Here is a 24,185-nt window from a genome sequence, read left to right as displayed (position 1 = left end):
GGGTTTGGATGAAAGGAACTGGTGTAGCGTGACGGAGGGGGTTCAAGTGCAATGCAACGCAACAAGGCCAATACCCGAGGGTTCCATACACGTTAGGAGATAGCGTGATATTTTTGGAAAATTGTGAACAGGAAATTTTTTTTGCTTGTTCATGGAATTCCAGAAAAACAGCTATCTGTAGGCGGGTTGTACTTTTTTTTGATCTGCATGGTTAACCATTGGGTTGTTTTTCTCGGGGACAAAATGTTACACTGTTGGCGTTGAAATTGATTGATGTACCAGCCCAGTCATCAATCTAAGTTGACAATTCAATGGTTGGTCTCATTTGCTTACAAATGCACAAAGGATGCCATCTTTTATGAGAATCTTTTTTATGTGATTGCTTTCAAAAACCTTTCAGCGAGAAAAAAAACTTTGTTGATCTTTATAATACTGAATTTTGAAAGATTTTGCCAACTTGCTTGCTTACTATTCAGCCGCTTTTAGATGTAAATGAGTATGATTTTGACAGATTTTGGTGGAGGAAAAAGAAACTCTTTTTTGGTTCCGGGGTATTGTTGTAAGTTACAATGACTACAGGGCTTCCAACTTTTAGTAAGAGCTGAGACTGAGAATTTGGCAATGGAGCTTGATCAGTAGTAATCCTGCTAATGCGAGCGCAAAATGCGAGCGCAAAAAGGCCCCGAAAAAATGTGCATTCTAGAAGCTCTGTGGTGTGATCTGAAGCAATGTCTGACCACTTTTACCAACTTTTTTGAGCAAATAATCATTTAAACATCATTTTCAAGTTTTATTATTTATTTTTTTTTAGTGTGAGAAATCCTGAGTGTACATGAGAGCGTGAGAACAACCTGAAATGCGTGAGTCTCACGCTCAATGCGCGAGAGTTGGCAGCCCTGTGACTATCTACAGCAAAAATTGAATTTCCAGTAAGATTTCTGGCAGCATGTTTAACTGTTGAATATTCATTGGCAGCAAAGTTTCGTTTCAAATTTCAAGGAATGCAATTTAAACTTCATTTCAAATTCCTGTTTTTCGTTTCCAGTTTATGGTACAACCTCAGGGTATTTCTGCGAAATTCATTCGATTGTGATATTTCACTATTAAACGGTTCAGCAGCAAAACATCCTGTCCTTCAGGAAAAAAGCAGGGTATTGTACTTTTTTTGGGGGGAGGTTATTTCTGTGAACAAGTCAGTTGCATCATTCATCAAATACAGTTAAGTATCGTATTCACAGTCCAGATGCGTTTCTGAGGATGTGCACTTGACCTATGAATGTTAGCATTGAAAAAATACCACAAAATTCACCAGAATAGGCAACTGAAAAAGATGGCATTGCCGTTTACCATTCTTTGACAAACTGTTCACCATCTGCTATACAGTCAGCATGATATCTGCAACGATAATGTAGTGACGGTAATCATCTACTATCCACAACCAATTTCCTCAAGCAACTAAGTACAATAATTGGCCAAGCGCCGAACAATGTTTACTAAGCAAACATAGGTTACCAGCCAAATTCGTGCAATTTTGCTTCATTGTAACTGGTTCTCAGTCACTTCTCAGCTGATTTTAGCTGAGCACATGCCCTTGCTCAGTACCATTTTCTCTTCACATCTATATGAAATTGTTATCAGAACTCTTTATAAAGACTAATTTACATAGAACCTTTCTGGATCCTCCAGTATCCACCACTGTGCAGAAGCCCAATAGAACCTCCTTTTTTAAAGGGAATAAATATGTACTTGGCCGGTTTTAAACAAGTTATGTTTTAAACTGGACGCTGATAATGGCCCAAACTGAAGGGAAGGGCTACCAAGCCCCAAGCTGGTTTTAAACGTAATTGTTTAGTACCAGCCAAGCACATATTTATTCCCATTCATAAATACCTTTCGGTCAAAAAGTCAAAATAAGTCAAAAAGTATAAACTGCCAACGATTTTGTTCAACAGTTTAACTTCATGTTTTTTTTAAACACCCCTCTATATACAATGTAGCTAAGTTTATGGTATGTGCCTCTTACGTTTAGTAATAAAAAATATCCTTATATAGAGATTGGGACGCGTGGTACATACTGCGTGATGCGGTGCAGAACACGGCAGTATACCGGTGCAGTACCGGTGCAGTGTGAAATTAGGACCCTATGAAATATGGACTCATTGGTTGTATTGTGCATGCCTAAGTGAAGATTGTGAATGTTCCACCAATAAAAGTGTAAAGGGGCCAGATCCGAGTCCAAATTTCATATGACACCGGAAAAGTGTTTAAAACCAGCCAGTCGGTATTTTATCAACCGTTTAAAACCACCCACGTGATACGCTCTCGACCAATAGGAATCGGCAAACTGTCTCAGGTATTTGTGAATGTTCTTTTTCAGGTCCTACTTGAGAAAAAAAGTGGCCTGGCTCTTCAATCACCCCAAAATCTTCCACAACCTTCAGTGATGACCATCAATTTGTTACTTTTACATCAAGCTCAAAGCAAACCAAACTTAGAAAATGGGAAACACTGGATCAACGTCCAATTACCAGGAGTCTAATCTAAATCCAAGAGGCAGTTGAAGATGTCCCCCTTTTCATCCCACTGTTTCCTACCGGTCATCCACACAGGGGTAAAAGGGGATCAGGAGCCTTGACAAACCTGTCAAGGGAGTGGGTAGAAAGGTATTAAGGTCTTTCGCTTTTCCAGCAATCCTATTTAAGTGACGATCACTAGGGTGCTGTCCTACAGCCACCCCTGGCATTTCACTAAATCCTCCAAACCACGCCAAGTCAGGAAAAGTGGGTTTAACCATGCCTATAATGTTGTGGATAGAATTTGTATAGACATTCCAACTTCCAAGTCTAAGGGATTACAACTTCCAAGTCTAATAAGGGGATCAGGTTGGCGTAGCGGTACTTTCCTCGCCTTCCACCACTGTGACCTGGGTTCGATTCCTGTCTGGGCCAATATGTGGATTGGGTTTTCAGTTCCTACCTGATTCTGTAGGTTTTCCCCAGAATATTCTTCTGGGGTTTTCTTCCAACATCTAAAACTGTAACTTCTTCACATTATCTTCTCTTTAGGACCCCACTGGAGACCAGTGTATTTTTGACTGAATGGGCTTTACCCAGTTAAAATAAGATTTATAAACAACTCAAAATGAACCACATCTGGAGCAACTGACTAGGATTCTTTAATGACATTAGGTTTAACAAAGAAGCTGGCATGAGTGGGAATTGAGCCTAGAACTTCCAGAAAGCCCTTCTGGGACTCTTCTAGAGAATGCCAACTTAGGACTCGATCAAGGTAGCTCAGTTGGTACAGTGTTCCAGAGATCTTAATTGTACTCAAGACAAAAACTGACAAAAGTGATAGCCTTGCAACGATCCGCTACAGTCAGTGATACAGAAGCATAAGTCTGCAAGTCTGGTGGGTTTTTTTTCTTCAAAACTATTCCATTTAAGTGCTGAATGATCAAAACAAATCAATAACACTATTAGAAAGACACTGTGGTCTCAACTGGAATTAAGGAGAGTAATGGGAGCTCATGGGTGGCTGTGGGTTTCATTCGAACGCCAAAGGAAGTGACTGGGTAGACCTCAAGTTGAATTACAGAAAGTCGCTGGCCCGAAACCCCAACTGACAAGAAAATCCTGGATCTGCAGAAAGACAAGTTGTGATGCATCGTTGGGTGACCACAATGCAACCCCAACTGCAGGGCTCTCTGGTAAGCTGCCTGATGACGGATGAGGATCTAGGATCTTAATTTCCTCGCTCCATCAAAGTCCCCAAAAGATTGGGGTTCCTTTTTCTTCAACCAAAGAAACAGACAGGGTCACCGACCGACTGGCGCTAGGTTACTGTCTAGGTCACCAAGCACTGATGACATTTGAGGCGTTTTCCCAAAGCCACGTTTTGCCTCAAGTTCTGGCTTTGGGAGATTTTTAGGCACCTGATGACTTTGGGTCTTTTGGGTTAGAATGGGGTCCATGTTCTGCATCAAATCCCATATTTCTAAGGCCAAAATTTGCAGCGTTCTGATTCTATTTTGGCACAATTATGCATCTGTGTGATTCTGGATCCACAGATAAAGCCAACATCAAAGACAAAGCCAGGAATTGGGAAGTGACTCCAGAGGGGCAAAGATCCCAGACAAAAGCAAGTGATGGGGAAAAAATGCCAATCCTTCAACTTCTGGGAGGGGCTCACCCTGTGGGCTCTGAGTCGCTGACAAAAATGGGGCATAAAGTCAGCAGACTTGAAAGTGCATGGCTGAAGAATTAATTAAACTGTTGATACTTGCGGTAAATGTCTATGATAGAGTTAGCTGTGGCACTAAGAGAAAGGAAAAGACAATGCTTGTATGTTTTTATAAGGAGGGGCCTATGGGCCAGCTCAGATTGATTTCTCAATAAGTATAACTCTTTAGTTGATAGTTCTTGTTGTGTTTTTTAGTCATCAACCAATGACAACAGCGGCTGCAAAGTAAAGGAAAAGATTACATTATGAATCATAGTTCTATAATTTCATTGCCACTTTTCATAGCACTACAAGTCTCCCAGTACTGTGGCTACAGCTTGCAACCATGCACCTGTGTGATTGGAAGCTAGTGGCTGAAGTCACTTTCTATCTATGAGGAATGTGTCGGCCGTAGCTATCAAGTAATTTGGGACACAGCCTAACTCTTTTCTGCTTTCTACCTCTTCCAATCATCTCAGCAGTCTTTGGTCATCCCACACATAAACACCAGAGTGTTTTTATCACAAAAGCAATGAATATCTGCTGTTCAGCTCACAGTGCATGGGCCTCATCTAATGAGCACTTTGCCTGACTGTGTCGTGTACTGGGATGCAGGCTTCGTCAACACTAAGATTCCAGATTACCCATTCTCCTGCAGATTTAACCATTTTCGCCCTCATTCTCCTTTTCCCAATGGAATAGCTGGGCTATTATTAGAGACTCTGCAAGACCCTATTACAGCCACAAACACCTTTTGGCCAATTAGTGCATGGGGATCTTATTGGTACCAGCCCGGGCATTTGGCCAGCCGATTCACCTGAACAACAAATGCTGCCATTTCAGTGATTAGAGGAAGAAAAGAGTACCCAAAAAATACTCCGCTGTGTGTTCCATCCAGGTAAATGTGGAAGAAAGAAAGGAGACAAGATAATTGCTGGCAAGTGGAAAGGATGCAAGTTACTCCACTGAGGACTTAAATACTTGCACCATCTTACAGTTTCAATACCAAGCTACGTACACGTACGTCAGTATACGTCATTTCCCTGGGTTAAGCTCATTAGTGAGCCGTGAATTAATGAAATCGGATCAAACTCCATCCTGCGGAAGATCAGCAAATGGACTATAAATTATGCTTGGTTACCTCCGCTCATTCCTTCATTATCATAATTATTCTATTTCTTTGTTCCAGCCTGTTTTGTCCTTGTTCATATGTTTTGTGAGTTCATTTTTTTTTGTCTACATACTTGTACATATAAGATGTTCTTCCACGTACCTATATGCTTATCCAAACAACCCAATGAATACAACTTAAATTATTCCATGAACATTTTTCAACATTACATATACGTTGCTTTGTGCGTTTGTACGTACATCCATGTATTTCATCTACTTGAGGGTATATGAAATAACAATTGCAGTTTAAGTGAATTCAAAACAATAAACCACGTCGTCAGTGCAACAAGGTCGCAACTCGATTCTGCAACAAAGTCGTATCTCGACGTCCATTGACTTTGCGTGTACATCCTGGTTATTTTAAGCGAGATGGGACCTTTTGCGTTTTATGCCATTTTAGGAGTTGCGACCCTGTTACACTGACGCCACGATATATACTCATGTGCACATGTGTAAGGTAATTGGCATATTCTTTTAAAAAACTTGATTTAACCTAGAAGTGTATATTACGCTATGACATTGAAGGAAAATTCCATCACAATTTCTCCTCACGGGTCAAAAGGCCAGGCAAGTTCACAACCCCTCACTACCCTGTGTTTATTTGACTTTGCAATAAATAACGACCAAAAATGACCCACGTTGGGGGGGGGGGGACTGGGTGGGTTGACTTGGACAGAAGCAATCTGCTATTAAGGAGTTGATTTTGTGTTTAACTGGTGGCAAAGTGGGACAACTTACCCTGAGGGTTTTTAACCCAAATAATCCTATGAGGTGGAGAGATCATTAAGGTACATAGAGATGCCAGGTCTTGTTGAACTCTGTACGTATGCCAGGAACCAGGCCATTAAGAATTTGAGGTGGATTTAAAGTGAGGTTAAGAGAGGAGAGAAGGCCCATGGTGCTTGGGTGGGCCCAAAAGAGGCGTCTTACAACTAATGATTATATTCATATTCATATTGACTACCCGAAGTCACAAAGATCTTGAAATGCTCACAAAACAGAACTGACTGAAACACTGATACTTCAGTATTTGTGTCAATCAATTGGGCCCTGGACATGTCTATGGTGTAAGTGGATCTTTAATATAAAAAAATATATAAAATAAAATAATTTATAAATTACAATATACTTAATCTTGCTCCGTGTTTATCTTGGTGAAAGATGACAGGGAGGTTTATCAATTGGGAAAGACGCAAACAGGAAGAGAGTCTTCCGACAAACACTTTGACTTCTGCCAACACAACTCAAAACCTCAATATGTTAAATTGTCACACCTTAAGTCTTGTTGATAAAAATAAATAAGGCTTGGATTGTGAAATTGTCTGACCATCCCACACGAAACGTGGCAGTTGACCAAACCACATGAAACTCTGATGAAAACAACTGTGGTATCACACAGTGATAAATACTGAGTGTCCTGACTGTCAATTTATGGTCAGGTAAAAAAAAAATTAAAAGTGTACCTAAAGAGTTGGGGTAAATGGTTGTTGAGTGATGTCATCATATTATGGACAGACACAGCATCCATTGGTCAGGGTCACTGGAGGTCACACTTCAAAACAATCTGGTCAAACAGTTTTTAACAGTAAGTGTAGAGTATTGTTTACAGAATCCAGATAGTATGAAAGCAAGTTTACATTCCAGCAAAAAGCAAAAAAGAAAAGCAAAAAATAATTTGGGTACCTAGTATATTTTCATGTACTCTAAGCTGAAAACACTTGTCATCTGGCTCATCTGTGAGTACTTTTTGCAGAATGACATGCCTGATTAACCAAAACTTGTTTTCCCAATTAGCTAAAATTGGAATATGCTAATCAGGCTTGAACTCTGATCCAGCTATGTACCTTGGCTCTTAGACTATGGTTGCAATATGCTAGGGTTGAAATTAAAAAAGCACTATGTGAACAGCATCATATCATTTTGACCTACAGAACATGAATTAACAAAGGTTTGATTCAGCAAGAGATAGTCTAATACACATTCTCCAACCCCAAAAAATAGCAAACTCTTTACAGGGGTACCAGTAGTAATTTCCTAAATAGGAACTAAATGTAGTAAAACTGGTGCAGCCAATACTCCACATGCCAAAAAAGCATGTGAACTTCAGGTCAGTTGTTTGAATACTCAAGTCTACATGAAAGATACAGTGATATACATTTTTCTCCATGTTTAATACACTCCCTCACATACGCCCCACGCGGGTTCATGTACATTTAACAAAACATGGGCAATCAGAACAACTGACCAAGGCCTGTTGATGAAACTGACCAACAGAGGGCAGCATTGCACATTCACACTGGTCAAGTTTCTTTTGTCAGGTAGAATACCGACAGTGCATGCACACATCATGAACGTTTATAAGCGTATTTTCTTACATTGTCCAGGACTGGCTTTGAACATCAAATTCCTGTAAAGCATTACAAATAACATTCTTTCCACAATCATACATGTACATGTACCAACATCTTCACTATATCGACTTTACTCAAAAGAGCCTGGTAAATTTTCTCCCCAAATCCCAATTTTAGAGAATAGCCTGCGGACAGGACCACAAGGTCACTGGGTTTGGCACTGATGATGACTCCAGTGAGAGTCCTGGGTGCAGGTGACTGGTGGGCCTGATGGCTAACAGGTGGCCTAGGCTGTAACACAGTCGCTGGCCTGGGACCACAGAGCTAGGGAAAAAAATATGGAGCAAAATCCATGGAGATTTGAAAGGAGCTGCGGTTGAGGAATTGTAAATATTGAAGTCGTCAGAATGTGGGTTGTTGAAATGCAGCTGAACCTTTTTAGCTCCGTCAGTTATAAACCATTCCTTCGTTCTAAAATTGAACATACATTTTGCTGCTGTGCTGAACTTACGAAACACACTGTTTAACTACGAAACTTCTCTTGATTTTCTTTTGTCTGTAACCATCCTCTATCTTCCAGAATCCCCCTCAGAACCTAAAATCCAATACCAATATTTTTATTCTTAATCATTTCAAGGAGCATCCAGCCCCATGTAATGAAATGGCGGCTGGGCCTGCTCTAGTGCTACCTTCCTCAATCTTGTAAAATCCTCAACTCGACCCTAACATTCCTGTAACGTCCAATTATGATTTTTCACAAGCCTAGGGGGTTAGGCAGGCTGACCACTGGGGACTTTATGGTCAAGTATCTGATCTGACTGTTGATTGATAGAACAGTGTTTCACAGTGTTGGGTCTGCTGTGTGTCCTTATCCAGCTAATGCCTCTGACTGCATTAGAAACCAAACCAGCTCTACGAGAGACTCCCTTTAAGGTTAATTAATCAGAGATACAGGCTGTATCATTATGGTCCACATTACATTACATACAAGTTTAATCATTCTTTACAATTCAGCAACAAAATAATATGCAAGCTCAGTGACTTCAAGAAGACATTTTGGATCTCAAAATTCAAGTCATATTTCAAAAGGGTCTGGAGGCTTTTAATGTCTTGTTAGCCTATATCTTTACACTGACTGACCTAGTTCTGTCCAGATTATCGCCGCACAAAAGGTCAAGGGAGCCCATTTTTCAACAACAAGGTTTTCAATTGAACCGCTCACTCTGAAGTAATGGTTTTAACAATTTCCCGACTCTGCAATGTTTTGGTGTGGAACAGTTTGAATTAATCACAATGCACGCTGATTACTACTTTAAAAGCCTTTAAGTAATCAGGTTTGACTGCAAAATTGTTGGGAGAACCTCCAAAGCCACACACGTGCGTAATTTAAAGTGCATTAATGGTCATCAGTCAGCCCTAAGAGCTTTTTTCCCCCCAAAATTTATGCTTCTCAGAAATTACATTACAAGTCACTACTTCGATAGCCAGTTTGCGCCAAGATTATTTTGACATGGACTGGACCCAGGCATGGGATTGTTTTTCACGAACCGCGATGCCAGATGGGTTCAGGCCGTCATCTGCTGGTAGCACACCCTGATATTTCCAGCCTCGCTCGCCGTGAGCGGGTCGCGGACAGATATTTCCAGCCTCGCTCATTGCGTGTTTACCCGTCATCCGTTCCAAATACCGGAAAACATTTGCATGTATATACGTCACTCGACGTGAACTGGTTAAGCCAAAGTCTCATCGTAAACAAATTTGGCATCTCCTTCCTTGAAACGGTTTTGAGTCCTCTATTGATAAACGGGCCAAAAGATAACTACATTCCTTTATGTAAGTCTTGCCACCCCAAATAGAAATCTACACCATGTCTGAAGATGAATTCAGCCACAGTGATCCACCAGCTATGTTTTCTACATAATCTCCAAGGCTTCTTCAATTCTGGGAAGCCTTGCATTTCTACAGTGATAAAAATAAATGTGCCTCATGCACCGAACAAGATTATTAATCTAAGCCTCCGCCAAATATGAAATCCCCTCAGGGGCAGTTAGAATTACTGCACTGATCCTTGAAACATCATAAACCTTCCAGACTGAAGACCTGAGATAATGCTCTGTATTGCTGAGAGTGAGCTGAGAGTAACTCTTTATTAGATGGGAGGCCTACTGATTTTGTATATCTCAGTGACTGACAAGTGAGGAGTATTAGAGCCCAGACCAAATGAATATCACACTGATTCGACTGTAAATAATTCAAGACATGCCAGACCAGAGCCGTGAAAAAAGTGCAGTTGCATTTTCATTTTATTTATTTTTTTTGCTTGGGAGGACTTTCCACAGAGGGTAGACGCACTAAACCAAAAGCCAAGTAATTGGCATGCAGATCCCATTACTTGGAAAAAAGAGATGTACCTCGGAGGGCTAAAACTGGTGACTCACTGGCATACTGTATACATACCCGGTCCATTAGGCCTTGAGGGTCGTTAGCATTACCTGTAATTCCACCCAGATCCCAATACGCCAAATATCTAGCCCCGGCTAATTTCCAACATAATGGGTTGCCATGGGAACAGAGTATGAAATTCCCACAGCCGGTGGCAAATGCACTTCTCATGTTCAAGTTCCGGGTTTCTTTTCTTATTTTGTTCTTTTCTTTTTTCTTCCTTGATCAGTTAAACACACAAAGTTGCAAATCGATTGCTTACGAGAATCATCAATAGGTGTCGGGGTCGCGGTGGGTCAAGTAGCAAAGCCGGTGGACATATGATTTCTTTTCTTTCTCTGACAGAATTTTGTTATTGTGGAAAGAGGCCACAGTAATTGGAACTGGAGATTTGAGGGATAAGCCGAGCATTTTCGGGAACCGATACAAAAAGGTCTTTGATCAAAATATGTTGACTTCTGAGGGGAATGACCATGCCTTGAGGAACTCTCTACTCTCATTTCACAATTTTTTTTAACCTGTCATTTTTATGTGTTATTTGTGACTTTGATACAATTTACTTTCCTCAACTGCTGTGATAGCTGTAGATTTTGCCAGCAACTAATGGGTATGCCAAATCATGTGGAATTTAAGGCCTTTTCAAGGGACCTGTGGCAATGTTATCTTGGTGGTAATTTACAAACACCACTCATGTCAAAATATTGTAAACAAAATTATTCTCAATCTGAAAATTGGATATTAGTCAATGTTGTTTTCTTTCAAAACTATTCAGTACACTGTTTCCATACATGCCACATTTTCTAATGTTTGTCATAAAAAATCCAGCGTCGGTCATCTCGATTTCTAATGGAACACGCTACTGACCCACATGTATTATACCAAAGAAAAAGGTACCGGTAATAGCTAGAACTTGGCCCATTTTTTATGAACACAAAGCAGGCCTTACTTTTCAATGAATCAGTGACCTGGAAATGGTACCCACTATTTCCAGTAAATACAGGCAACAAAAACTGAAAACACCAGCGACATTGATCCCTATCCCCCACAGAAGGGAGCGAAGGTCTCAGGGGCTTTTAGGTTGAAGATAATCAAACTTCCTCGAACTATTAAAACTCCTGTTCGCTCTTCAAAATCACCTGTCAGATTTGGCTCAAAGAACTAGTGGCTTTAGAAATAGTTCATGACAATGGTGGGCATGGGAGTGAAGTTGTGTGTGGATCTGATCCCATGGCCTTCTCCTCCCTGACAACAGAAATTTGGTCTCAGTAATTCCCAGGGCTTTGATTTCAGGTTTCATCTGACTAAATAAAGCATGCCAGTTCCCATCCACACACGTCTCAGTTTCAGAAAAACGAAATACCAACATTGCTTTAAATGTACATGCACCAATTTTTGATTGGGTTTGGGGCCCACTTAAGGGCCCCGAAAAATGTTGGATTATAGACGCTCTGTGGTGCGATCTGAGGCAATTTCTTACCACTTTAACCAATTTTTTTGAGCAAAAGATCATCATCTAAACATCACTTTCAAGTTTTATCTATTTCCTTTAGCGTGAGAAATCCCATGTGGGAATGAAAGCTTGAGAATAACCTGAAATGCGTGGGTCTCATGCTCAATGTGTGAGAGTTGGCAGTCCTGAGTTTCAGAGAAGAATTTGCTGTGGTAATGACTGGATTCTCGTCAGACTGGCGGTATGAGCCAGAGAAACCTTTCCAGTTTTATTTGAACTGGAATGTCCAGACTTTTGCAAGGTGTGTCTGTTGGCGTCTCCACGGGGAGAGGGGTTAGGTATAAGGGTCAACAATTGCTGGGTATTTTGATACATGGTGTGACAGCAACTATACAGTCGTTTGTATTCTGGGAAAAAATTCTACAAAATATTTATTGTTTTGTGAAACTTTACTGGCCTGGAAATTTAGCCTGGATCTGACCTCTTTCGCTGGTGGTGATCCGTGAAAAAATACCTCACCCTGGGCTGAAACCTTTCTGGAACTAAATTACCGTGACACAACAATCTGCAATACAACAGTTTTATCAAGCTTTTTTTCACACGGTCAGGGCTAGCCTGGGCTAAACTCCACCTGGACCATCCCGGTTGACTTTCAACTTTTTAACCCTGACTTCAACGCCGCATTGTTCCACACATTCTGGTGAGAGTCATCAGTGGGCTTGGCTCAGGGCACAAGGCACTCAACATAAAGAATAGCTTTAAGACAACTGATCAAATCCTTACACAGCTGAACTCAATCAACTTCTTGGCCGGACAGACAAAATGATAAATATATTCATCAGAGTCAAAAAATAGGCCTATCTTTGACAATCTATGTAATTCGCCAATGTAGTCCAGTATATTTTCTTAGGCCTGCTAAAAATGTTATGAATTAAATTTTTTGAGCAGATGCCCCCAAACTATATATATATTTTTTTAACTGCTTTAACCAAAATAAAATATTCTTCGACTAATGAAAACATAATGAAGCAAGTCATTGTACAGGCACTTGCTTCCTACAATTAAAATAACTCCGTCCCTAAAATTTACCAGCAAATGTCTTCACTTACCTATCAGAATAATAAGTGTCCATATTCAAAAATTTTCTTCCAGAAAAGGATTGAGATATTAGTCATTCCCCCTCCCCCCCCCCAAAAAAAATACAGATTTGCATGTGTGAAAAATACATTTCCCTTATTTTGTTTTGAACCAGTAGTATTAGTCACGTTGAAAATTTGATCAAACAGCCAATTTTTCCCGGGAGAGCACAAAAGAGTCCCCCCAACTGCTCAAGCAAAACCAACGGGCCCAATGAGCTGCATAAATCAGAAATTAAATTTGAGGGGCCAGTTAGCGGGGCAAGGGTTTAGAAGTGAAGGTCATTTGGGCTTATGACTCATGCTGGGTGACCAAATTAATATTCTCTGATGTAATTGGATCGTAATTGGGAGAACAAAGAGAAACCCGCTGCATTCCGTTTGCATGCTTTGTTGAGAATGAGCTGGTAATACTGAATACATTTACTAGTTATGGTTGATTTATTTACATGTATTCAGTTTTAAACATTTTCTTCTTTTTTTAGCCAAGGACTTTTAATTCATGGAAACGTGGACTGCAAGCATGTAAAATAACAATTTTGGAACATTACTGAACATTACTGAAAGAAAGACAATTTTGCAAGGAAGATTTTATTGTTGTGATACATGTACAGTATGTATTTAGGGGAAAAATTAATGTAATGATCAAGAAGACATGACTGCTGTGATGTGACCAAGTATTTTGCTACATGTACAAGTTCAGTTAATCGGATATCAGGTACGGTGAAGAAATATCTTGAGTATGAGCATGATGAGTACTACATGTATTAAGTAAGAGATTCCAAAAAGCAGGAATGCAAGTTGCAGAACATGCACATGTTATAAAATATTGTGGTAAAACAAAGGAAAGGTGAAACACAGCTGGAATTTCTTGAAAACAAAAGCTCTAAGCAGTTTCCACAATATTGGAAATAGACTAAACCGTACCAAGAGTCACAGATATCCAATTTCTGACAACGACATTGCTATCAGACTTAAATCAAAAATGACTACAATCTTACCTGATTCAGGATCCAAGGACGACATGATTCATTCATCATAAAATTAAAAAATAACACCAGTGCTCTAGGCTCCACGGTGCATCCAACCAGGGACCATTTACACACACAGAAGCATTTTCACAATTCAAAAATGCTGGACCTTGATGTTTATCACTTATCAACATTGTTTCTGGAGAACCACCACAATGGAGAGATGGCTGGCATCCCAACAGCATTATGTAAACACGGTCAGGATAATTAGAAGGTGTTGACTGAGAACAAGGATATTACACTACATGGTATTTATTGCACTTGGGTGTTTCAATAAGCACAGCTGTCGGTGCAAGGACCCCGTTTGATTGATTGGAAAGAAAGTTTCTCTGTACAGACCGACATGCCGGTATTTTCTTTAATTAAAATTTTCTGATGTTGTCAGGTACTTAGAACTTTGATCTTTGCCCATTCATAGCTGTAATATATACATGTATGTAGATGGAAATTACCTGATTTTTTTTCCATAAACTAATATCCACAAATAACGGTACTGATTAAATGCAATGAATTCACATCAGTTTGCCTTAAAAACAAAGTGGCGTGATTTTCAGCCACTTAACTGGTTAAAGGTAGAGCATATCATTTGTCATTTGTGCATTTTTTTTTTCATTTGAAGCAACACAAGTGCTCAAAATCTAAAGACGGGTGCTTAACAACTAACCTGATGAAGTTTTAGCTCAGTGAATGCTGTATATTCCGAGAAAACAAAGCAGATTGCAGCTACGCGATGTCAGGCACTGAACCGATGAATTATAGCAACTGCACGCGCGTGTGTCATGCCAACGTTGGCACGCACCCATTCACGACTTCGCTGAATTAGAAACGAACTACTAACGGAAATTTCCAAAAATGCTTAGCAAAATTTTTGGAAATGACCTTCTTTTATTGTTTTCATAAAAAATGACAGCATGCCAGAAAGTATAATTTCACAGGGAGTTAAGTGCCGTTACTATCTTTAAACCAAGTACGCTTTTCAACAATAATTTTGTCAGTTACTTTTTGGATAGCTGCAACTCTACGTTTAACAAGAATGGTTGCCAAGCAATGCAGTGAGTAATCAAAATCACAACAGGAAGTTAGCGAGGTGAAAAAAGCCAAAATTTTTGGAATATTTTCCTTCAGCTTTCTGAAGATCGTTTTCATGCTATTGTAATGAAGACATTATTTTGAGGAGTGTAGAAACAGGAAATAGCTGAATCAATTCATATGCCAGGAAGAAAAAAAAACATGAAAGGGCTCATTAGTACAAGATGGAGGCTATATATATATGATGAAACTCAAGTAGACGACAAAGCACCTGAAAAGCTGTGACAGGTAATTAAGATAATGCACACATGTAGGTTGGTAATGAATACTTCAGTTTCCTGAGACCACATGAAACATTCTATCTACAATTTGGTTTTGAGGAACAAAAATTGTACCTGCAAGTAAACTGTGTTGTACTTATTGGCAATGTATAAATGTAAATGCGAGGTTCTTAATTCTTCCATTTAAAAAGATGGTCTTTTATTTAAATAGACCTTTACCTGAGCACTCCAGATTCATCATCTAGATATTATTATCCAGCTATCAGGAGCAACTCGACTTCAACATACATGTAAAACCTTCCAATGATGGAATGATTATAAGGTTTCAGATGGGTCTATCAGTGTGGTTTTTCAGGGTGACAATTCCCTTTGTTACAGAATTTGGAAGGTCAATCAGGGAACAATGGTTGGATTAATTCTCAGTTCCTTCCCTCCACCCCCTTCCCACACCCCTCCTAAGTTGCAAAGAGTTTTTGACAGGACCACATAAACTATACACTCTAGCCACTAATGCGTTGTGCAGGGAGGCGCGACCAGCTCAACCACGGAGGTGCTATGTAAGGAAGGGTAGGGAGAAAGACATAACATTATTATCGCTGCACTGAATGGAATCTTTTCATTAGCTTTTTGATTGACATGGCCTTTTGATATTTGTAGCTTGTGCATCATGAGGGGTTTTTTTTGGCACGCTCCAAATCATGCGGTGAAAGTAATCAGTGAATGGTAATGAGATTGCCACCTCCATGTCACAGCCACCAATCACACAAAGTCTGCGTTACTTCGATATTACTAAGCTTGAGAACATATTTTAGGCTATAAAGTCCTGGTAAGAAATGACAGAATTCTACACGATCTCAAAGCTAGAAATCCTAAAATGGAATGAAAGATTTTCTGGAGATACTTGCATGTCAATGTAAAGCATGTCAATTGAAACATCTGGGATTTATCCAAGGACTTGAACACCCCTCCAGGACAGACAACTGAAAAAATTACAAAATTACTGAGATGGGCCCTTACATTTTTTTCACTTTCTGTAAACAAATACACCGTATTGTACTTTCCTGTGGTGTTACATTATATTGTTTATACAGTACTTATTATTTTCCCTGAGAGTGAGAGAATTCACTTGTGATGTACACAGGCTTTGTATTTGTGTACTCAAGTTTAAGCCAAGCGGGATCTTTTCTTTTGCCCCAGAAGCATGAGAATTCAGAATTAAGAAAATGCCACTGGAGAAAGGGGGATATTTTGATTGTCAACAAGACAACTCACCAAGGGATAGGGTTTGCAGTCTCATCTTATGCAGCATCCATCGTCTGGTGTTGCCATTCTCTGAACTGATTTGTATCTCTGGAGGGGTGATCCTCCTCTTCCTCAGAAAAACTCCATCTGGGGAAGTCGGGCTGGGACTGGGACTCGGTGATGAACTCATGGCGAGACCACGCTGCTGCTGATGAGCCCCATAACTGCAGTCCCGCCTTTGGATCTCACTGTATGGTGTGGATGATGCCGCAGCCATCACTGCCACAGATCAGCAAGAAGACACCGCCAGGTTACAGATGGCCATTTGCCGCAGAAATTTTCCTTTTGTCAGGCTGAGTGAAGCATGCGCCCCGGGATTTAAACCGAATGACCTCCTATTGTTGCGGGGGAAATTGTTATTAATGAGGTAGAGTGGATCTCCGTTCAGGCTGAACCTTTAGTCCCATATCCAAAGAGATGCAAGGTCGGTGCAGCTTCTGTGGAGAAGCTGTGAAGTCATACTGCGGAGACTTAATAAGCCAGGCATGCACAGTACGGCAATATATTCAAAACATTAAGGCGATCGTTCCTGCCTTACGCTTGACCGGTGATAGCGAGCTTCGTCTCTTGGTGGATGGCAGTAATGGATGACGTTATTGGACATCATTACCCGTAGCATGAAATTGTTTAAATAGTTGATGCATGGGAGAGGCGAGACCTTTTTGTGCTGCACATCTAATCTTTACAATGTCTTACACCAAGTGGAGAACATGAACCGAAGGTTACATTCAGTTCAGATACCAGTGATAAGCAGCATCTAGAAAACCTGCTCCTTGTCAGACTCATCACAGTCGATTTTCCATTTATAGTTCCCGAGTATGAATGGAATGCTGTTACATAATGATAATAAAGGTGCAATGTGACTGCTGCTGTCTTGAGTTACACATGTTATATCGCCATGCACTCTTTCAAAGAAGTTGAATAGTTTCAAACTCCACCAGCAAGTACTATATATGGTCCAATGCGGCCTCCTTTTTTGTCCTATGGGATATATATGGATCCTTGGTACAATAATGGCCTAATGGGCTGGAAGGAGCAAATGTGATTTATGTCATCATTCAAGACCGCATCACTGAATCCTTACATAGTCCAAGGGAAGCAAATCTAACCAACCCTTACAATTGCAGTGCAACTTCGGGCAGAAATCCATCACATCAGTTTTACTGCTGATGTTATTCCAAGCAGTTTCTTCTCAAAAAAGAAAAAGCCCTACAAGACACCAGGCACTCTCTCAACACAATGGAATGACAAATCTCAGTGGTACTGAGTGGTAAGCAGTTAGTAGCACTTTAGTTTGGAGCACTTAGTAGTCTGGTTCCGTGATGGGAATCAGCTGTGGATAAATACAGTAATGCTGTAAATTATGATTATAATACACATGTATCCTGTCTGGGAGTTGCTCAAGTTTCTCTTTCAGTGGTAATAAGTTGGGAACAAATCACTTCTCCTTGAGGGCATGGAGGTTTCCTTCAGCTTGACAGCATCACGCATACCAAAGTTCCAAATTACGTTTCCATCAGGTTTTCACTGCTCACACTTTTTCAAGTGAGTCTCTGCAAATATAGTCGGCACACCATAGTCGCAATGCAGTAAAGCAAGATTACACATTAAAAACTGAAGGTATCCTCAACTATTTCTGTTACTATTTCCATGTATTAAAGCCACTTCATGTATGCAGGTCTGGCACCGTGTACAAAAGCTGTTGTGGAACATGGAGACACCTTCATCCCTACCTTAATCCGTATTTGATAACAACACGCAGGTCTGAATTTGTAAATAATCACAGTGGCCATGCAGTGGAGCTTCAGCCCCGAAAGCAGTGCACACATACCAAGAGATATATTCCAGCGTACAGGCACTCATCCCACACTTTGACATGCAAATGCTGGCAGAAGCCTGGAGGGGGTTTGAAGTTGCCAAGGGCTTCTGAAGAAGTGAGAGCCAGGGCATTGTGGTGCAGTTCCCCTCCTCCGCTTCATCTGCATCTCACAATGGTCTCAAGAGATTGGCCCATGCCCAAATCCCTGTTGAGGGTATTTTCACACAAGGATGAACAAATTGTAAAGGGACTGGGGCACGCACACATACTGACAGGCCACTGGGGTCTTTCGTTGCAACCAAAGGGGATTTATTCACATGGATTTTTTTTTTAAAGCGGGGGATCAAGAGGGTCTGCATACAATCATTGATGGTGGTGCTTTTTGTTGTACATGTACAGCAGTTGGTTTTTATCAGTCCAGGAAAACTTCTGCTCATAAGATGGAATTCGGAGGGATGGTAGAGTCTAGATGAAACCTAAGTTGTTCTGATATGCACTGAAGGCTGGCTGGGTCATTTGTTATGATGCCGAAAGTGAACATCAATATAAATGCCCACAAATTGTTGAGTGATAGCATATCATGTTTGATGTTCTTCTTTCACTCTAGTTATCTTGACTTGTGCATGGTGTCTACATACCTTGCAGGTCACAAGACATGTTTGGCAAGAAAGATTGATGAAGCTCGGTTTAAATTACATACACATGTTCTTACTTAGAACAAAATCTATGAAACAGAAAAGCAGTGAGGTTTAATGGGTAAATATTACAGGCGGCGGTGGGAACACAGAGGCATTACTCCAATGTCTGCCCTCCTTTTTCAAATATGATGTCTTTTGCCGCTTACTTTTGAATCTCTAGTTTTTGGAGAAAAAAAATATGGAACACAACTTTCAGAAATGTTTCACCATCACTGGTTAAGTCACAGTTATCTGTGGACACATCTTTATTACATGTATTTGTAAACTACCGTATTTTAAGTATTAATTTTGAAGATTCCTTCTTTTTTTTCATTTCTTGTTTTCCCCAGATATGGCAGAATAAATAGGACAGAAAAATACACCTCAAAATCCCAATAAAAACATCTTTCATGGCCCCTTTAAAATGCACTTGCACTCTGAGCAACCCCACAGGGGCAAAAAAAAAAAGCGGAAAGTTGCAAGTGGCAATGTGCCGCGCAATGTCAGCGCTAATCCCCGTACATAATACGCCGCCATTCAACGGGCCCAATGAAGCAATTGACCGCCCATAAAAACCCATTAATAATTGACGACTTATGGATTTGCTGGGTATTAGGGTTTTATATACACCTAAAAGGTTGAATGAACCCATAAAGGATGTGTGTGTGTGGGATGCTGAGCCACGGGAACTATTTAAGAGAGGATATGAATGGATTGATGCAAGTTCTAGGTCAACACCAACTGTGGTCGATAAAGTAGTCAATAATTTACTACAATAAAAAGTCAGCAACAGGCTACAGTGTGGACTATGATGCAAGAATCCTAGTGTAAATCCTGGTATATAATCCTGAACCAACCCATGAGCCTTTACTTAGGTCTCTGGAAAATACAACAACAAAAATTTACACCAGGCAAACACCTTTATTCATTCCACTCAAACCTCGAGTCAACCTGGATTTACAATAAAAAGCAATGAGACAACAGTTTGGAATCCAAACCCAAATCGCTCAAGGATTCTTAAAAATCCAGCAGGTTTTGGTGCAAATTCTTGTAGACCTAGACAATTTTAAGGCGCCAGGCCCTTCAGTTTCAGAAAAATTTAACCTAAAACTCAATCCCTGAGGTAAACAAAAGGACCATATCCTTTCTGTTCTTTTTTTTTGTCTCGTTAAATGAACCTTCCTGTACATGTTGGAAAGAATATGTACATGTTGGGGAAAAATGATCATGTGACAAGGCCACATCTTACAAGATGGATCTAACACACACACGACCGACCCATTACCTTGCCGACAGGCCCACCTTGTATTTTTTTCTCTGAACAATATGAGAGCAATGTGCCATAATCCTCTGCCTGTATTAACAGCTATACAGTAAATGTGACACCGGGGTGCGATGTTGGTACTGCACGTCTGCTGCTAATTAAAATCGAGACTTTGCAAAGACCAAGCATGCCTGTCCATAAATAAGGCATTTTCTTTTAGGGGAAAGTTCAATGGCTGTAGGCACACTGTTAAACTTGTAGGACAGCTGACCAAGTACGTGAAAACTCAGCTTGTAGGCTACAATTTCACCCACAGAGCATAAAGGATCTTGCAGGTGTGGCTTTATACAAATAAATAAAGATGAACCATGCAATATCTTTGAATTCCTTGACAAATTCTGATATACTGCTAGTACAACGGCTTCTCTTACAGATCTTTCATAACTTAGGCCTAATGCTTTGCTGAATTTTTTTTTAAAAGAACATTGAAACCAGAATCTAACTTTGGTTCAGGATTTACATCACACATCAACCCCACCATCCAAGCCATACAATGCAAATATATACATCAAAATATTAACCAACATTCAAATTACCAATTAACTGATATTTTACAGCTATAATGCATTGTAATTAGGCCCCCAAAACCCCAAATTGTTCTACTTCTGGTTAACCTACCTTCCCTATTTTGACAGCCCCTACCCTAATTTTCTTGGGGGGAAAATGAGGGGGAAAAAGCCTGAAAACCATTGATTACTACCCTTTACTATACGCAGACACCTCAATATGATCGTACACAAAAAAAATCGCCAAAAGAAATTCCCTACCTACCCTATTTTCAAATGCCATGTAATTGGAAGCGGAGATCTTTTTTTTTTGGCCCTATAAGGGCCAACTATATGACATATTTAAAATCTTACATTACGTACAGATTCTATATACATGTATCTTAAGACAATTTTTTACTTCTTTCCAATACCTATTCAAGGACTATAGTCCTTGGGAGAGAATTTTCAATAATCCCTACTTACACCCAAAGCAAACTTTCTAAATCTGGCAAAAGGTTTTCTCAGAGACTTCAAACTTCTGAGTACACACAGAGGGATAACTACCAGTCACAATGCACACTCGAGTGGCTTATAATCTGTTTCTAAAAATGAAACCGGTGATGGTATTAAAAGCATCCACTGTTGGGTTGGGGGATTAATAGTGACTAAAGACAGCCGACTGAATAAATATGTTCCTGGCCCTATCTTAGCCTATGCAGACAACTATTGGTCCACCCACTTCACGGCCGTTTTAACAAACAGAGAATGGATCGGGGAGTGATGGACAGCAATGATCCAGCATTGATTAAATAGATTAAGTTTTGGGATTAAGTGAGGAAGAATTGGTTCTCTGGACACCAAAAACCTTGGAATATACATCTGTATTTTTGCTTGTGTACAAAAGGAGGTAGATACTATGGGCAGATATTCTCAAGAAATGTTATATTTGCATTCGTCTCCAATTACCTTTGAGCTACGACAATGTAAGAATACAGAAACATTATATTTGGGATGAAAGTATATACAGAAAAGTTTTGGAATGTTTTTAAGGGAATAAATGTGTGCTTGTGAGGTGTTAAACACTATTATGTTTAAGACTGGTTGAAGTCTGGAATGGTAATAATTACCCGAGGCAAAACTGTGGGTAATTATCTATGCTTAAACATAGTGTTTAAGACCACCAGCCAGCCATGTTTTTATCATCCGTTTAAGACGTGCCATGTGACGGGCTCTTAACCAATGGGAATGGGTAAACTGTCAAGAATATGAAGATGACAATGGATCTCCATAAAAATCTTGCAGTCAAGGTGTGCATGATTAATATGATATTTGCATATATAGTTTAATATCGAAGATTAATCCCAATACTCCCATATACTTCAAAATCAACCATCAAGAAGTTTTTGAAGGTATTTGGAGGGAGCATCCAAACATTACGCCCCTTGGGACTGAGCTGAAGTAAAGAATGTGTGGTCGGGGACCTGTAGCCGTGTAGCGGTGGATTTTGAGAAGGGAATCCTACCAAAACTGCACGGGTAGGTTGATGTGGTTATGGCATTCTACCTGGTCCGGGTCTCTACTTACTTGGCGGAAGTGGTTGATGGGTATCTTGAGGTTGTGGCACTTGTAGAGGTGTTTGGTATCGCCAGTATGGGGAGTACCTCCTGACCGGATAAGTGGCAGCCCTGGCAGGTGGACATCGCTCCTTCTTTAGATGGATGTATTTCTTTATAAGATCCTTCATGCTGACAACTCTTTCATTCCAAAGTTATCGTTGTAAAGTACTTGAAACCACAGTCTGGGTATTCTTTCCAGAGGTACTTGGTATTTCCTGAGAATGATGACACTTTTTCCTTCACAATATACATGTAGTACTTCCTGATCAGTGATGGCTTAGTAGAGCAGCTTCCAAGCCTAACTATGTATCTTGGAACTGTAGATCCTAAAACGGTAGCCAGGAATGACCATGTGTAGATGTAGTTTTGATTATAGTTTTGCTGGACATCCCTCTACCAAGCCCAAACAGCTAGTTATAGTGGTACCTAACACCTAACACATGTCCGTCCACATGTGCCCACAAGTACTAGTTGTAGTTAGTACTAACACCAATTCGGCATTCACAAATTCAGCAAATTCCCCAAATTGCTGGGCCTCCTGTCACAACCCAGCAGGTCCCTTGTGAATGACAATAAAGCTTTCCCCGCTGTGAATTCAGGGCTGATTTGGCCACGCCACTTTGCTAACTCAGTCCCCGTACATTGTTGTGTACAGAAGAGGGGCCCCCTGGTTTTGTAAGTGGAATCTATAATAAGGGGAGGGGTACCTGTATACAGGGAGAGTGTGGCAAATCACTGGCGCTGAACACGCCAAGTTTCTGGACACACGTACACCACCACTGACTCTCTGTACACACTGCTTTGGGATACTTGCATACCAGGCTGCAGGCGCCACTGTATTAAAAAGGAATTTGCTGTGCGGATGAGCGAGGGAATACAAATGCTTGACTGTGCAGCTGAAGATTACATGTATTACTGCCAACGGATCGTACTAGGTTCTTTGACCAGAGGAGAGATTCTCTGAAGTGCAGGGTTGCATAATAATTGCTTCATGACCAGTGTATTTAAGACACATGTACCCTAAATATTTACATTCAAGGTGGTAACAAGAAAATGTATACCGGTGTGCCAATTTAAATCTGAGATCCAAAAACACATCTTCATATGTGAACTTTTACACAAAACTAGTACGGCTTGTCAAATTCAACAGGAACAAGGGAGTTATAAAGTGCTGTATTCCTACTGCATGTTAATACGGGTAAATTTTGTACAAATACAAAAAGGCTAAGAAAAAAACTCACATAAAAAAAACCTCTCTTTGTTGGACTTCAAATCAGATAAAAGTTAAGTTAGCTTTAAAAAGGTGAATTATTTCTGCCAATGTTTGAATTTTGCATATTCTTTATACATGCTCTCTTATTTTCTCTAGTATAACTTGGCTGCTATAAGTGTTGGCACACATACTGCAGGATGCAAAGCTTCATCTGCACATGTACCTGTAGGCAAGCTGTCAACGTTTAAAATGTCTAGACCACCGCACCACTTGCAACTCTGTGGTCTGTTAGCATTAGTGGATGGCGGCAAGGCAAGGTAGTGCCTTTGGGTTGATGTCTGTTGTCTTAGACTAGCAGGGGGCCTTCTTTTCCTTCTCTCAGCAACTGTGCACTCGTTTCTAAAACTTCAGTTGAAACCAGAGTCAACCCCAAAAATGATTTTGTCTTCTTATTTACTGGTCTTTCAAACTTTTGCTATTGTTAAAGCCACTTTGAACTCTTTCTGAAATACTTCAACATGCCCATTACAATTGTATTACACGTATGTACTTGGCTGTAGATGTGACCTAAACTCTAATGGTCTTACAAGTAGATGAAAAGGGATATTGTTTTCAGTGCCATGTTACTGCAA

At 40.2% G+C, this 24,185-nt stretch overlaps 1 protein-coding gene across 2 annotated transcripts in view; it reads right to left on the bottom strand.

Annotated features, from left to right (window-relative positions):
- Nucleotides 1-23,004, bottom strand: part of LOC119728389 (rho GTPase-activating protein 7-like) — a 67,780-nt gene extending 44,776 nt beyond the window's left edge. Inside the window, exon 1 of one of the 2 annotated variants that reach the window (XM_038200608.1) lies at nucleotides 22,309-23,004. In XM_038200608.1, coding sequence (XP_038056536.1) covers nucleotides 22,309-22,468 — 160 coding nt within the window. In that variant the 5' untranslated portion in view covers nucleotides 22,469-23,004. Of the gene's footprint in view, nucleotides 1-16,386; nucleotides 18,398-22,308 lie in introns of those variants that run through there. The other variant, XM_038200607.1, reaches the window with a different exon arrangement.
- Nucleotides 23,005-24,185: the final 1,181 nt, after the last annotated feature.

This window comes from Patiria miniata, unplaced genomic scaffold (assembly GCF_015706575.1).
Source record: "Patiria miniata isolate m_02_andy unplaced genomic scaffold, ASM1570657v1 HiC_scaffold_20, whole genome shotgun sequence".
Taxonomy (NCBI): Eukaryota; Metazoa; Echinodermata; class Asteroidea; order Valvatida; family Asterinidae; genus Patiria; species Patiria miniata.
This window is presented reverse-complemented; position numbering and strand designations above follow the sequence as displayed.